The sequence below is a fragment of the Synchiropus splendidus genome, chromosome 10, assembly GCF_027744825.2.
Source record: "Synchiropus splendidus isolate RoL2022-P1 chromosome 10, RoL_Sspl_1.0, whole genome shotgun sequence".
Lineage (NCBI taxonomy): Eukaryota > Metazoa > Chordata > Actinopteri > Syngnathiformes > Callionymidae > Synchiropus > Synchiropus splendidus.
The window spans coordinates 19,768,855-19,785,527 of NC_071343.1; the positions used below are offsets into that span (position 1 = coordinate 19,768,855).

The 16,673-nt window shown below is 44.8% G+C and overlaps 1 protein-coding gene across 1 annotated transcript in view; it reads right to left on the reverse strand.

The window, feature by feature from the left end:
* LOC128765515 (NACHT, LRR and PYD domains-containing protein 3-like) overlaps window positions 1–11,885 on the reverse strand; it is a 36,272-nt gene extending 24,387 nt beyond the window's left edge. The window contains exons 1-8 of the mRNA XM_053876183.1: window positions 11,869–11,885; window positions 11,646–11,786; window positions 11,437–11,550; window positions 10,655–10,733; window positions 10,305–10,524; window positions 8,352–10,146; window positions 8,095–8,271; window positions 1,755–1,931 (exon numbers count right to left, since the gene is read on the reverse strand). Of these exons, the coding sequence (XP_053732158.1) occupies window positions 1,755–1,931; window positions 8,095–8,271; window positions 8,352–10,146; window positions 10,305–10,524; window positions 10,655–10,733; window positions 11,437–11,550; window positions 11,646–11,698 (2,615 nt within the window). The 5' untranslated portion in view covers window positions 11,699–11,786; window positions 11,869–11,885. The remainder of the gene's footprint in view (window positions 1–1,754; window positions 1,932–8,094; window positions 8,272–8,351; window positions 10,147–10,304; window positions 10,525–10,654; window positions 10,734–11,436; window positions 11,551–11,645; window positions 11,787–11,868) is intronic.
* Between the last annotated feature and the right edge of the window lie 4,788 nt (window positions 11,886–16,673).

A 16,673-nucleotide genomic window follows, 5' to 3' on the forward strand; every position in this document is an offset into this window, starting at 1 on the left:
CCTGGTGCTTCACACACTACCAGCCTTAATCGGCAACGCTTCTGCCAGGTGGTGGTGGCCAGGTCTTGGCCGTGATGTCAAGGAATTTGTCAAAGCCTGGACTACTTACTCGAGAAACAAGTCTTCCCACAGACCCCCTGCCGGATTGCTTCAGGCTCTGCCAATCTCCAGTCGTCCCTGGTCTCTTATCGCTGTGGACTTGATAACTGGCTTACCACCCTCAGCAGGTATGACAAGCATTATGACATTGACCGTTTCTCAAAAATGGCTCACTTCATTTCCCGACCAAAACTACCCTCGGCTCTGGAGACAGCAGAGAGCCAGGTTTTTAAGCTTTGCGGAATACCTGTTGACATTGTTTCTGACCGTGGCCCCTAATTTGGCTCCCAAGTCTGGCGTGGTTTCTGGTTCAATTCTGTTGCGGCTACTGTCAGCCTCACTTCAGGTTACCATCCTCAGTCGAACGAGCAGACATCAAGGGCAAATCAGGATCTGGAAGCGGCTCTCCATTGTGTTTCCTCTCACCTCAAAACCTCGCATCCTGGTCACTTCACCTTTCCTGGGACGAATACGCACACAACACTGATCTCCTCTGCTACAGGGATCCATGTTTCTACATGAGCATGTGTTTGTCACATGTTCTGCTTCCTCTGAAGCTCTGTGTGAAGCTTGTTCTGAAAGTGCTAGCTAAATAAAACTTCAGAAGCAGGAACCAGATGTGTTCTGACCTGAGAGTCCCCAGGTGACAGTGTGGACTCTTCAGTCCAGCAGACAGCAGCTCCACTCCTGGATCCTTCAGCTCGTAGTTGTAGCTCAGGTCCAGTTGTGTCAGACCAGAGGACGGAGAGCTGAGGACTGAGGACAGAAGGGAACCACTTCCCTCTGACAGGAAACACCTCTTCAGGCTGTGAAAGAGATGACTGTCATCGACAGGTAAGAGTTTTTCAATTTTCAATTTTGATTCTTTATTTGAGGACACACTGAACTCTTTCAGAGGATTATCATCACATGATTGCTGGAGCACTTTTATATCAGACAAGATCAACTTGATTAAACACGAAGACAAAAACACGGTGACAGAGGAGACTTGTGTCTTCTGTTCTGATTTGTGTCTCCCCCCCCACATGGAGTCTCACTTGTTGGAATTTAAGTTGGAAGTCCTGTGTTCCGAAAACGTTTGTTGCTTCCCTCAGACTATTTGATTTCATCCTATGATCAAGCGTGTGACGACCTCGGATGATGAAGAGACAAGACGATCACGTCAGCTGCGTCTGGCATGTAACGTGTGTGTATTGGTGAAATGTTTTGTAGACATGACTGACTTCACGTACCAGAGCAAACAAAGCTTCTGATGTAATTGAATTCCTTCCCATTTTGAACACAGAGAACACGACACACCCACTGATGATGTCACAGTTCACAAACCCTAACCATCTTTTTTTGGTTCCAGCCAAGAACCAACATTTCAGGCTCCGAACCAGTTCTTTTCCCGTCTGAACACGCTCGCTGTTTCAGATGCCGGAACCAGTGTGGAGCCTTGTCAGTGTGAAAGGCCTCACAGATCCTACTACATCCATGTTTCTGTACATGTTTCTATATGAGCATGTGTCGACACTCACATTTTCTGTTATCTCTGACGCTCTATGTGAAGCTCATTCTGAAAGTGATAACTAAATAAAGCTTTTGAAGCAGGTCCTCATCACAGACACCTGTCTTCAGCACATGACTACAGGAGGAACCAGATGTGTTCTGACCTGAGAGTCTCCAGGTGACAGTGTGGACTCTTCAGTCCAGCAGACAGCAGCTCCACTCCTGAATCCTCCAGGTCATAGTTGTAGCTCAGGTCCAGTTGTGTCAGACGAGAGGACGGAGAGCTGAGGACTGAGGACAGAAGGGAACCACTTCTCTCTGACAGCTGACACCAGCTCAGGCTGTAAAAGACACGAGTGTCATCAACAAGTATCGCTGCCTATCTATGATCATACCTACTACCTATCATGGAGATAAAAAGTGAAGACCATTTAACTAGATCCTGTTGAGTTTGAACAATCAATTTACTAAAGTTTTGCACAAAAAGTATACACAATTTTTGGAATAGTTATTCCCAGTGTCGAGATTTAGGGGCAACTTTGGTATCCAGATATTTTCCTGAATTCTTCTGAGATTAATAAAGTATCTGTCTGTCTGTCTGTCTGTCTATCTTGTGCTTGAGACATGTGTAGCAACAATTTGTCTGCATATAATAATACTTTATGCACTGTAGTACCTGTACCTTTGTTAATTATTACCAAGTACTGAATCGCTGAAACTTCCAAATCCAGACTTTCTCAGTGTTTCAAATAAGGAGTTCCACTCCTGTCTATCAAATACTTTCACTGCATCCATGGAGACAACACATTTGGACATGTCCTGGCAGGGTGAATCAACGAATATTGAAGAAAAGTCAAATTTGCTTTACAAAGCCAGTTTGATCAGCAGGAATATTATTGTTGAGAATCTCCTTCAAGCGACTTGGCAGTAATTTGGTGAGTATTAAAAAGTCTGCATTCCATAAAGACATTGATCTGTATGAACCACATTGTGAAGGGTCCTTGCCCTTTTTCGCGAGTAATTTTATGCATGCTTGGTTGAGAGTTTTAACAAGTTTTGGGGAGAACGCTTTATAAAACGTACTTGGTAACCCATCTGGCCAGAGGACTGTGTTTGTAAAAATGTCATAGCTGTGTCTGTGTTAAGTTAGACAGTATGTTCCCAGTTTCTGTGTGTGATGAGTGTTTTGGTTCTGTACGCGAAAGTACCACTGTGTGGCGCTACTGTGTTATAATTCATTAAAACATGTTTTTATCGTCACCTGTTCTGGTAAGCTGCGGTCACACCGTAAGAATGATGCGTGTGTTTCGCTAATAAATACGATACATTCTGGACTAGAAGGATAGATGTCTCTCGTTCTTTCTCCACCCGAACGCAACGTGTTGCTGCTGCATTGGACAACTCAACAGGTTATGGGCCCAGGAGCCGTTCAGGAAAGTAAGAGTTTCCACCGCCAATTAGCACACTAGCCTAGCAAACGAAAGAAGCTAGCAGGCATGGATCGAGGAGCAAGCAGGTTGCCTCGACTGACGTTTGACGGCGATGAAAGAAAATACGAACTGTGGGAAACCAAAATGTTGGGCCAGTTCCACTTATTGGGACTCAAGGACACTGTTCTGAGAGAACCGGCGAGCGAGGAAGAAAGAGCGGCTGACGAAAAGAAAAATGCAGACGCCTACGCCGAGATTATCCTACTTTTGGACGAGAAGAGCCTCTCATTGGTGATGAGGGATGCACCTAACGACGGAAGAAAAGCTCTTAAAATACTGATACTATATTATGCTGGAAGAGGAAAACCACGGATAATAAATCTATACACAATGCTCACATCGCTTCAGAAAGCAAACGACGAAAGTGTTATGGACTACATCATTAGAGCCGAAACCGCCATTACAGCACTGCAAAATGCAGGTGAGACATTGGGAGATGGTCTGCTTGTGGCAATGGTATTGAAAGGGCTGCCGGAGAGTTACAAGCCATTCGCTATACATGTAGCACATACAGATGATGACATAACTTTTTCAGAGTTCAAAACTAAGTTGAGAAGTTTTGAAGAAACAGAAAAGATAAGAGCAGCTGACTCAAGCGATAGTGTGATGAAGACTCAGGGGAGAACCGGGCTCCGGTCATCCAAATCACACACACAGGACCGGCGCAAGGACGACGCAGAGATGGTGTGCTTCAAGTGCGGCAATAAGGGTCATCGAGCAAAAGATTGTCGACAGAAGACGTGGTGTAGCCGTTGCCGAAGTGACACACACAAAGATGCCACATGTCGACGTAAAGACAAGCCCAATAAGGATAAACGAGATGAAGCATGTAAAGTAATGGATCAAGAGGAAGACGCTGACTTCGCATTCAGAATAAAGGATGGAGCCACAGACCTCAAAAGGCAACTGGCAAGCAGCATCCAGGAGAGAGGATTGATGGTGGATACAGGGGCTACCTCTCATATAATCAACGATCCAACTAAATTTAAAAGCTTTGACAGCACTTTTCGACCAGAAAGGCACAGCGTTGAGTTGGCTGACGGGACCCGGTGCTGCGGAGTGGCACAGAAGCGGGGGACAGCAGAAGTTTCTCTGATAGACAGCAAAGGACATCGACACAAAGCAATGCTGAGAGACGCTTTACTCATACCTTCATACCCTCAGAACATCTTCTCGGTGAAGGCTGCAACAGCAAATGGGGCCAAAGTAGTTTTCAAAGACGAAAAAGATGCACTAATAACCAGAAAAGGTACGAGGTTTGACATCCATGTGTATGATCATCTGTATTATTTGCATATTGACAATTAGTCAAATGACAAATGCAATGCATGCCATGATGTCCAGACATGGCATGAGATATTAGGCCACTGCAACTATGATGATGTTCTTAAGCTGCCGAATGTGGTTGATGGAATGCAAATCAAGGGAAAAGCACGTCGACCCGAAAAGGATTGTGAAGTGTGTATTCAGGGGAAATTTACCCAAACGAGAAATAGGGAACCTGATACAAAAGCAGAGGCCCCGTTTCAGCTAGTGCACACAGATCTTGCAGGTCCTGTAGCAACAGAGTCAGTAGATGGTTACAAATATGTGCAGTCATTTACGGATGATTACTCGGGCACTGTATTTGTATATTTCATGAAAAAGAAAAGTGACACAACACATGCTACAGAAAAGTTCCTAGCAGATATATCCCCTTATGGGAAGGTGAAATGTTTACGCTCAGATAATGGTTCGGAATTCATTTGCAGTGATTTCCAAACACTGATGAGGAGAAATAAAATCAGACATGAGACGTCTGCTCCATATTCCCCTCATCAGAATGGGACTGCGGAGCGGGGATGGCGGACCCTTTTTGAGATGGGCCGATGCATGCTCGTTGAAAGCAAGCTCCCAAAAGGACTATGGCATTATGCAGTACAGATGGCAGCAGTCATACGTAACAGATGTTTCAGCAGAAGAACAGGGCAGACTCCCTACCAGTTGCTGACAGGAAAGAAGGCTGACTTATCAAAGATGCAGAAGTTTGGGTCAGTTTGTTATACGTACAAGCAGGAAAAGGGAAAATTAGATACCAAATGTGATCAGGGACGTTTTGTGGGTTTTGATAAAAATAGTCCAGCTTATTTGGTGTATCACGGAGATACAAACAAGGTGGTAAAACACAGACTGGTTAAGTTTGTGAGCAAAGCAGCTGAGAAGCAGACACAGACTGGTGAGAGAGACATAAATGTCTGTTATGAGGAAATGAGACAACCTCAGAAAGGGGAGATCACACGAGAGCTTACAAGATGCAGAGGGAATGCTCATGAGCAAGGTGAACAGAGTGGTTGCTCAAGATCAGTTCAGAAACCAGATGACGAAAACCTGATACAGCAGAGTATGACAGATGATGAACTTCACAATAGGAGGTATCCAACTCGAGATAGGAAGAAACCAAGTCACTTAAAGGACTATGTATGTGAAGAAAATGATGGCGATGCAGCACATAACATAGTAGACTATTGTTACCGGGCTGTATGTGGTGTTCCACAGACCTATGAGGAGGCTATTAGCTCTGCTAACAGTAAAGAATGGAAAAGAGCCATGGATGAGGAAGTCCAGTCATTAAATGACAACAAAACATTTACTCCGACAACCCTGCCAAAAGGCATGAAAACTGTGGGGGGTAAATGGGTCTATTCTGTCAAAAGTGATGTTGATGGAAAAGATAAATATAAGGCACAATTTGTGGCCAAAGGTTACAGCCAAGTCATGGGAATAGACTATGGGGAAACGTTTTCACCGACGGCAAGTCTCACAAGTATCAGGGTGTTGTTACAGAAAGCAGCACAGGAGAACCTGCTTCTCCACCAGATGGATGTGAAAGCTGCTTATTTACATGCCCCTATAGACTATGAAATCTATATGAATCCTCCAGAGGGATATGAGGAGAAAGATGGACTAGTGTACAAACTAGAAAAGTCACTATATGGTCTCAAACAATCTGGCCGCAATTGGAACAAAGTATTGCACGATTGTTTGGCCGAGAAGGGATTCAAACAAAACCCTGCTGATCATTGTGTTTATACGAAAGAGTCAGAAGACAAGAAGATGATCATTATCATATGGGTTGATGACTTGATTGTGGCAGCCAGTAATGACAAGGTTTTAATAGAGGTGAAAGAGATGCTTACAGAGAAGTTTAAAATGAAAGATCTGGGAAGACTGAAGCATTTTTTGGGTATTGAGTTTGACCAATCTGATGAATGTGTAAAAATGACTCAGGAAAAGTACACTCACAAGGTGTTGGAACGTTTCAACATGGTAAACTGTAGAAGCTGAGAGACACCATGTGAACAGAAGCTTGAATATTCTGAGAATGCATTAAAAATGAGTGACGTCAGGGAATATAGGGAGGCAGTTGGAAGTTATATACCTATCAACCGCTACCAGACCAGATTTAAGTTTCGTAGTAAGCAGACTGTCACAGTACTTTGCCGAGCCTACAGAGGAACAGTGGGTTACGGTGAAACATGTCTTCAGATATCTCAGTGGCACAATTGAGAAAGGTCTTTGTTTCAAAAGGAACCAAACTGAGGACTTACGTATACAGGCCTACAGTGACGCTGACTGGGCATCTGATACCAGCGACAGACGAAGCACCAGCGGATACTGTGTAAGTCTCAGTTGTAGCAGTGCATTGGTCTCATGGAAAACCAAAAAGCAACCTACTGTAGCTCTCTCTACCTGTGAGGCAGAGTATCTGGCATTGGCTTCAACCATACATGAATGCATTTACTTGAAGAACCTACTGGATGGCATGGACAAATTCCAGTACAGAGAGCCTGTTGTGTACGAAGACAACCAGGGAACAATAGCTCTTGCAAAGAACCCAGTGAATAGGCAGAGAGCTAAGCATCTAGATATAAAGTACAATTTCATCAGGTCAACTGCAAATGAAGGGAAAGTAAGTTTAATTTACTGTCCAACTAATGAGATGGTTGCTGATATTATGACCAAACCAGCAAGTAAGTTAAAGTTGAAGAAGTTTGAACATGCTGTTTTTGGAGAGTGAATGATGTTGGGCAGATGTCCATATTAGTTCTTGTATATCTGTTTATTTGTGAAATCAGGAAACTGTGAACAAGTGGGGGTGTTAAGTTAGACAGTATGTTCCCAGTTTCTGTGTGTGATGAGTGTTTTGGTTCTGTACGCGAAAGTACCACTGTGTGGCGCAACTGTGTTATAATTCATTAAAACATGTTTTTATCGTCACCTGTTCCGGTAAGCTGCGGTCACACCGTGAGAATGATGCGTGTGTTTCGCTAATAAATACGATACATTCTGGACTAGAAGGATAGATGTCTCTCGTTCTTTCTCCACCTGAACGCAACGTGTTGCTGCTGCATTGGACAACTCAACAGTCTGTTTCTTGTGCTGTAATTTCTTCCTAGAAGCTAAAAATCCGGACAGCAGGAAATTCTGAGAGGCGAGACTTTTTCAATCCTCTCACATTGTGTCAGCTGGCTGGGCAACATGCGCCATGAACCAAAGCTGCTCATTGGCAGGTTAGCGTTTCATTGATGATGCCTGGGCATCATCACTGTCAATTCACAAAAACACAAACACAGGCTGTGCAGATAGTGCTACTACTTGCTATTTGCTGCTGCTATTTCCGTTTTTTTTTCTTTTCCTTTCCTCATTCCCTCTACACAGTGAAGGAAGGTCTCCAGGATGTGCTGCCTGTGGGCTCATGGTGAACATCTGTGCTGTCACTACACAGAGAAACAGCGTCACACTCTGTCACACTGTACGAGTGGATGTGTTTATCATCTGGATCGTTTTCTGATCTGAAAACACCTGACTCAGCCACATAACTGCAGGAGGAACCTGCTGAAGACGAATGACACTGAGAATCAGCTGCTGCATTGAAGAGCAAACTGATGAGAAAACTGTGACTCTCTGAAGCTGGAGTCTCCAACTGTGACTTTCACATTTCAGCTCTGAAGCTGGACACATGACGTGTTCTGACCTGAGAGTCTCCAGGTGACAGTGTGGACTCTTCAGTCCAGCAGACAGCAGCTCCACTCCTGGATCCTTCAGGTCGTAGTTGAGGCTCAGGTCCAGTTGTGTCAGACAAGAGGACGGAGAGCTGAGGACTGAGGACAGAAGGGAACCACTTCTCTCTGAAAGCTGACAGTCTCTCAGTCTGTATAAAATGAACAAGGAAATTAAACGTTCACGTTATGTTCACATTATCAGAGATGTTTCAGTGTTTGATCCACTCACAGAACTTGTTTTGAAGCTTGAACTACGGGCAGCAGCCTCTCAAGAGCCTCCTCAGAAGCAGAGTATTTTTTCAGATCAAACACCTCCAGATCTTCCTCTGAGGACAGTAAGATGAAGGCCAGGGTGGACCACTGCGCAGGAGACAGTTGAGCTGTGGAGAGACGTCCTGACCTCAGCTGCTGTTGGACCTGCTCCACGAGAGAAGTGTCCTTCACTTCACTCAGACAGTGGAACAGATTGATGATTCTCTCTGGAGACACTTTCTCACTTATCTTCTTCTTGATGAGCTCTGCTGTGTGCTGATGGCTCCAGGAGCTACTTCCTGTCTGTGTCAACAAACCTGGGAGGAGACTCTGGCTGCTTTGCAGAGACAGACCCAGAAGGAAGCGCAGGAACAAGTCCAGATGTCCATTTGGACTTTCGACAGCTTCATTTATTGCTCTCTGGTAGAACTGTTTCATGTGATGTTTGTTTCTCAGGATGCTTGTCAGTACAGAAGTTTGTTGTGAATAAAGCAGATCGACTCCAGAGTTGAAGAACCTCAGGTGGACATGAAGAGCAGCCAGAAACTCCTGAAGACTGAGGTGGATGAAGCAGAAGACCTTGTCCTGGTGCAGTCCTCTCTCCAGTCTGAAGATCTGTGTGAAGACTCCTGAGTAAAGTGCAGCAGCTGTGATGTCGATGCCACACTCTGTGAGGTCTGATTCATAGAAGATCAAGTTTCCTCTCTGCAGCTGCTCAAAAGCCAGTTTTCCCAGAGAGTCAATCATCTTCCTGCTCTCAGGATCCCAAACTGGGTCTGTCCCAGCTCCTCCATGGTACTTGAGCTTCTTGACTTTGGCCTGAACCACCAGGAAGTGGATGTACATCTCAGTCAGGGTCTTGGGCAGCTCTCTGGTCTCTCTGCTCTTCAACATGTCCTCCAGAACTGTGGCAGTGATCCAGCAGAAGATGGGGATGTGACACATGATGTAGAGGCTTCGTGAGCTCCTGATGTGAGAGATGATGGTGGTCTGCTGCTCATCTTTGAACCTCCTCCTGAAGTACTCCTCCTTCTGGAGGTCAGTGAACCCTCTGACCTCGGTCACCATGTCCACACACTCAGGAGGGATCTGACTGGCTGCAGCACGTCGTGTGGTGATCCAGAGCTGAGCTGAGGGAAGCAGCTTCCCCCTGATGAGGTTGGTCAGCAGGACGTCTAGTGAGGTGGACTCTGTTTCTTCTGTCAGGACCCGGCTGTTGAAGTCCAGAGGGAGTCGACACTCGTCCAGACCGTCCAAGATGAACAGAACCTGGACTCCTTCAAAGCTGCTGAGTCCTGATTCTTTAGTTTCAGGAAAGAAGCGATGAACAAGGTCCACCAAACTCAAGTGCTTCTCTTTCAGCAGGTTCAGCTCTCTGAAGGTGAAAGGAAACATGAGCTGGAAGTTCTGGTGGGCTTTGTCTTCAGCCCAGTCCACAGTCAGCTTCTGTGTCAGGAGGGTCTTCCCAATGCCAGCCACGCCCTTTGTCAGCAGGCTCCTGAATGGTCCCTCTCTCTCAGCTGAGGCTTTAAAGAGGTCTTCTTGTCTGATGGTCCTTTCTGGTCTGCTCTGCTTCCTGGTTGCTGCTTCGATCTGTCGGACCTCGTGCTCCTGGTTGACCTGGTCTGTGCCCCCCTCGGTGATGTAGAGCTCTGTGTAGATCTGATTCAGAGGGGCAGAGTTTCCTGCTTTAGCCACTCCCTCAAACACAGTGTGGAACTTCTTCTGCAGGCTCCTCTTCAGTCGTCCTGCACACGCTCCAGCACGACTTCCTGAATGAACAGAGAAGTCACATGATCAGAGGATGCTGGAAGGTGACTCTGCTCAAGCTTCAGATCATTCTTCTCATCAGCTCCAGGTTTTTCAGCTCAAATGGACCTTTAGAAAAAAGGCTTCACATTCAGCAGGTTGAAGGTTCAAATCCTCTTACTGCTCCACACACGACCAGCAAGCTCCTCCTCCTCCATGCTCCTCAGGAGGTTCATAATGAAGTCCAGGAAGGCTTCTCTGCTGCTCCTCATCTGCTCCTCATCACACTTCACCTTCACCTCTTCCTCATCATCCTGGTATTTGGGATCATCTGGACTGAGGAACCTTTGGACTCTCCTCACTTCCTTCTTCACCAGGGTCATGACAGTCTCCTCAAGGAGCTGCAACATAAACATATGACCTGATCATGTGACAGAGAGAAACCCTGCTGACCTTCAGAGGTGACCAGAATCCTGACTGGAGAGTTAGCATCTGTTGTAGTTAGCAGGAGGAGCTAACACTTGAACACACCTGAAGTGTGGAGTCCAGATCTGTCTGATGGTGCTGGACACACCGGAGACTGAGAACATCTGAGACCTGCTGATCCTCTCTGTGAAGAACATCAGACAGTAAATAAGCCTCACTTTCACAAGGACACTGATGATCTGATGAAGGTCAAGACTCAGACTGTGACTCTTCCAGGTGCAGCCCAGCTGAAACAGATCAATCTAGTTCCAGATTCATGGAAACCGGAGTAAACAGACGTGAACTTTGTCACACACTCGTGAATTCATGTTTCATCAGTTTAGTTCACTGCTTCTTCTCTTGAATGTACAGTTTCCTCGTCGTGGAGCAGCACTTTTGACTCCAGTTGAATAAACACCAGAACCTGCCATAACAACCAGCATTTCCAGATAGTGGGAAGAATAAAGACAGTCTCAGCTGATCTCATAAAAATGCTTCCAGAAGACTTGGAGGATAAGAACGTAGGAGGTTGTTTAGAATTCTGCTGCTTGATGCAACAACTCAAAACCTTCTTCACCAACAGATGAATGATCCAGTGCAGTAAAGTTCATAAAGTATAAGTAGTAAAGTTTATATTGGGCATGAAGGTGTGGAATTCTTTCTGAGTCCAGCAGCAGCTGTCTGTCTGACAGCGGCAGCTATCAGCTCTATTATTGCTGTCCATGCTGAAATATCAACTGAGGTGAAGCTGCTGAACATCTGAGGGCTTCAGTCCAAGCAGAAGGTGCCTCAGAGACCTTTGCACAGACCCAACAATCACATGAGTGGAGAGGGACAGAAACCCTCACCTCTCTCCTGAAGGCCCTTGTCCACCTTTGAAATAAATGTTAAGATTCTTCGATGCGCCACTCTTCAGAGACACACAGCTGAGTTCAGGATCTTCTGGTTTCTCCCGATTAAGCCTGATGGAGACACAACTCTGATGAACACTCCAGTCTATGATTCACCATCTGATCACCAGATGCCCCCTCAGTCTTGTGCCTGGTCTGCCACTCACTTGCTCCTCCTCTGATCGTTCTGTACACTACTGAAGTAAACAGGTCTATCCATAGACCAGTCACTCTTCAGAGACACACAGCTGGGAGTAGGTCCAGGTCTGTGTCCTCGTCCAGCAGCTTCTGATGTGAGTGGCTCTGAGCTGAACACATAAGTTGCAGTGTGAAAATGGTTTCAAGTATTTGTAGCTCTGACAGAAGAAATGATCTTCTTGATCTTCTCACCTCTGAGCTCTGGTCTGGCTGCCATGGTCCTCACCCAGAGGGGCTTTAGAGGGAGGAGCTTCCTCCTCTCTTTCCACACCTTCACACAAACACAACAGCATCATCACTGGTGGCTCTTGTCGTGTCAGTCTGTAGTCCTCACAGCAGTGAAGCTTTGATAGAAGCTGGTGTGTAGACCTGAGCTCAGCTCTGTCCAATAACATGACTGCTGCACTTCAACAACTTTCAGGTTCATGAATCTGTTCCTCCCTCTGCAGTCCCAACAACACACTTGTTTACAAACATCCACACTAGGTTCCTCCATGTGGACTGAGTTGTGTGTGTGTTGCAACCTTTGTTCCATCAGTGGACTCTTCATCAATGTATCAGTCAAGCTGCACTGGAGTGGAACACACAACAGTGTAATGTTGACGATGAGTGTGTTGTTTGTGTGCACATGAAGAGTTGTGTTAAAATGATGAAGCGTCACTGTGTAACTCTGCTTGGATCAAATGTCATCACAAGACACAATATACTGTAGCAGCTTGAAAACATTTGTTTATCAGAACCAAATTCATGTGTTCACTCTCTGATAGCATCTGGGGCTGCCGCTGTTCTTCACATGACCTCTGACTTTTGTTTGGACTTACTTACTTAGATACAAGAACAGAGGAGGAGTTCACGACAGTGACGTTCACCACACCGCCAGGGTCAGAGGTCACCTGTTGCTACCACACCTGTCCACAGTCCTGCTTTATTATAAATTTATAACTCTTTATTACTGTCATAAATCCTGACTGAGTTGATATCAGAGCAGCTTCAACTTTATACTTATTTTATTTACTTTTTACTTTTATTTTTTCTTTATACTTTTCTCTACTTCGTTTCATGTTCTGTTCCACATTTTCATGATTATTTGTTTCATTTGATTTCAGACCGAACACATTGTGAACACATTGTCAGCTGTTTTCATCCACAGTGAAGATCTGCTGTCTTCTCTTTCATCCATTCACCTCATGACCACACTCAACATTCATCCATTCACACTCTTGTCGTGTGTACTGTTAGAAAGTCACTGACCTGTGAGCATCTCTCCTTTGGTCTGAAGACTTGTGTCCATGTTTGCAGATGAAGCTTCCAGATTACCTCAGCTCCTTTTGATCCTGGTCAAGGAAACTCACTCTCCCACTGAGTGAGGGGGCGGGTCCTGTAACAGATTAACAGAGGAGCAGAGCAGGTAGAAACGCTGCTGATCATGTGACTCCTCCATACACTGCTCTGCTCCTGCTGTTTCCTCCATCATGACCTCAGCTGACCGGAAGCTCCTCCCTTAGAAGGAAGGCTCTCCTCAGTGCTCTCATCATTCCAGCCATCAAGTCTGCTCATACCTGTATGTACCTTCTACCAAGAGCCACATGTGCTGGACTGCAGGAACGAGTGGGGGCCTTCCTTGGACTTATACGTGGATTGTTCTGTTGAAAGACAGAAAACACAGTCACGGCAGCATCTACAGTTCAAATCAGCTTCTCTGTTAAGATCCTCAGCTTAAGAAATTGAAAATAAAAAACGTGATTGTATGCTTTCCCTTTCTTTTCACAAAGTCAAAAAAGTGCAATCTACCATCTATATTTTCCCATTATTCAATAAACCGGCAACATCTCAGTGTGGATCACGGACAACCGTTTTGTTGGAAAAATAGAGGAGTCTGACAGCGCAAAGGAAGACTGACCTCAAAAACCCTCCACACAGATGTTTCAAACTATTGTGGATATAATGACAAAAACTGCAGAAAATGTAACAAAGACATTTAGAGACAATCAAGCATGAAGAGAAAGACTATGCAAAGATGAAAAGAAGAGCTATAAAATCAAGCATGTACACAAAGTGACAACCCAAGAAAGTGGATCGACACCAAAGCCGGAAAATGTGTGTGTCGCTCCATCCACTCAACGTGCTGCTGCAAACATGAACAATATGGGAGTGGTCTGAAGACTGCAATAGAGCATTCAAAGAGACAAAACTATGAACCCACTATGACCCAACACGACCCCTTATATTGGCCTGTGACGCAGGCCCCTATGGGATTGGTTGAGTTCTGTCACATCTCATGAGGGACAGATCTGTTGCCTTCGCCTCCAGATCACTGTCAAGTGCTGAACGCAGTTGTGCTCAGCATGATCGTGAAACCCTCATAACACCCTAGTGTGGGTATTAAAAAGTTCAACCATTACCTTCATGGCCAAAGGTTCACTCTTTGAACTAACCATCAGTCACTGGTTTCAATTTTTAATCCTCCTGAAGGGACTACTGTGATGTCAGCCACGAGTTTACAATGGTGGCTCACTCATATGACATGAATTCAGAGGGACGAACACACGGGAGGAGCCCCTATTCACAGAGTTCTGTGTGAGACGAGATCAACTTTCAATCTGCCAAGGAACCCTAATCCATTCGTTAAATGAGGTACAATAGGTTTCTGAAACCCTGGCTTTTCTCTTTGTTCTTGCTTTTCCCCGCTTGTGCTTTCACATTGACGACCTTGGTCGTTTATTTTGTGTTTTATTATTCATTGTGTTTGTTTTCTCTGCTATCAAACAGTCTCCCGGTTTGGTTATGCCTTTGTTGAGTCTTTCTATTCTGTGAAATTACTGTATTTGACCCGCTGTCTGCCTCCTGTAATTCTTCCATTACTGCACTTGGGTCCTGCTCCGCGTCACGAACACAACAATGAATGTCCTCAGGTCAATATTTGCTAAACATGGTCTGCCTGAACAAACCACTGCTTCAGCCTGACTTCCGCCTGGCTCCCAGGGCATGTTGGGATGGAGTGGAGTGCCACCTGATTGGCTTTAGAGTTCAACAACAATCGGATGCTTTATGTTTTTCAGTCTCAAAGTTATTGTCTATAAACAAACCGCAGATACGATGCCAGATATGACAATTGTAATCAGCGCATTGGAAAGCAATTGCAAAATTCCCATGAAATGAAAAACTGAGCTCCGGTTTAAAAAAAAAAAAGAAAAGATAATTTGAAGTTGTGAACACTACTTTTCATATCATGTAAACCGATGCTATCACACATTTAGTTACATATATTCGTCAGTTTACTCCTCGTGTGCACGACTGTGGTTATCCACCGCCATCGAGCGCTTTCAGTTGAGTGCCACCACCACGTTGAGCTTAACTCCGGGTGTGTGTTTTCTGTTCTCCCTTTTTTATAGTAGGTCGTTTGATTCTAATCCGCCTCTCTTGTTTTTCAGATTTTCTCCCTGTTCCCTGAGTGTTGATCCCGGTCCACGTTTTGGTTCCCAGCGCTTTTAGTTACAACATTATTGTCTGTCTGTATTATTTAATTGTTACATCTTGTGATTAAATTTGTTGAATTTAATCTCATTGTTCGTGTCTTCTGTCAACTGGCTTAGCTGCACTTGGGTCCATCCACATGGCATCATGTCAAGCAAACCTCTACAAGAGTAAGATTCTGTCAAATGTCAAACCATGTGAAAGGATTTACCTTTTCCAACCGCTCATGTGAGTTTAAAAACATAAACAGACCTAGTCCACTTCCCAGGCCGGCTGAGAATGAGCCTAGTGCAGTAAGAAGATCAAGTATCAGACAGATGTGTGAACAGCCTCCAGTGGTGTATCGAGGTGGTATGTGTGTGAGTTACTCATCCTTCATCCACAAATGCACATATATAAAATGCACATATATACGGATGCAAAATCACACTGGAGCACTTCAACATGTAAACAAAAAACATCACAAAATACCATCCGCTGTCTTCATATTACGATGTATTATTATTATTACAATACATAATTCATGGTTACAGTCAAGGCCAAGGAGAAGCATGCGAGATTTGGACAATTACTTTGACCACCGCCACTTGCTTAGAAACACATAAAAGAGGTGTGACATTTCAAGTGGCGCTGATGCTACTATACTGAACTTCATTTGCTTGAGGTTTTCCACAGCACGCCTGTTTTACATCAGGCAGTTGTGCAGCGTTCTATTGACCTGCTATATAAGGAACTGACCACACCCAAGTTATTTTGAGTACACATGATGGAGAAGGTCACTGTTTTTTTTTTTCAGTGATTCGGAGGGTGCTGTGTCCAGATGCAGGTCAGCAGGGAGACTGCTGAAAGAATGAAGCTGGGAGAGTTTTGACTCAAAAACGTTTTGTTGATGTTTGTTCATGTTTTCATGTTTGCATGGATGTTTACTATGGAATAGGATGTTGCACAATTACTGTGTAGAAGTGTGTAAATGTGCAACAGATATTTCCAAACATGTAAAAGATGTTGTGAATCACATTTGATAACAAAATAGTTGACATTCATTCAAGAGAACGAAAGACAGCCATGACTATGATGTAGAATCTTTCACAAGGTAAAGATAGAGAACAGCCATAGAGCTGTACACATGTTCATCTTCATGTGTTTCTGCAGAGACAATAATTCGGCCTCTGGAGTTTTGGCACAAATCAGAGCTACAGAACTGACGCACGCAGGGCGCCCCCTTTGGACATGTCAAGCTCATCTGCCACACCTCTGTAGGACTCTTGGTTGGCTAGGGTCCTCAAGACTGGCTGATCTGGCGCCAACTGTTAGTCAGGGGCCAAATGTTCCAATCAGTTCCAATTCATCTGAATCAGTGCATCACTTCTCGTCCGTTCAGGATGCTGACGGTGAAGCTGGATGGGACTGGATGATGTCAAAGAATTTGATAGATGCATATTTTCATGTTCCCGTTCTATTGAGGCACAGAATGTATCTAGGGTTGCCAGTGGGGGACAAAGTTTTTCCAATACAACTGACTG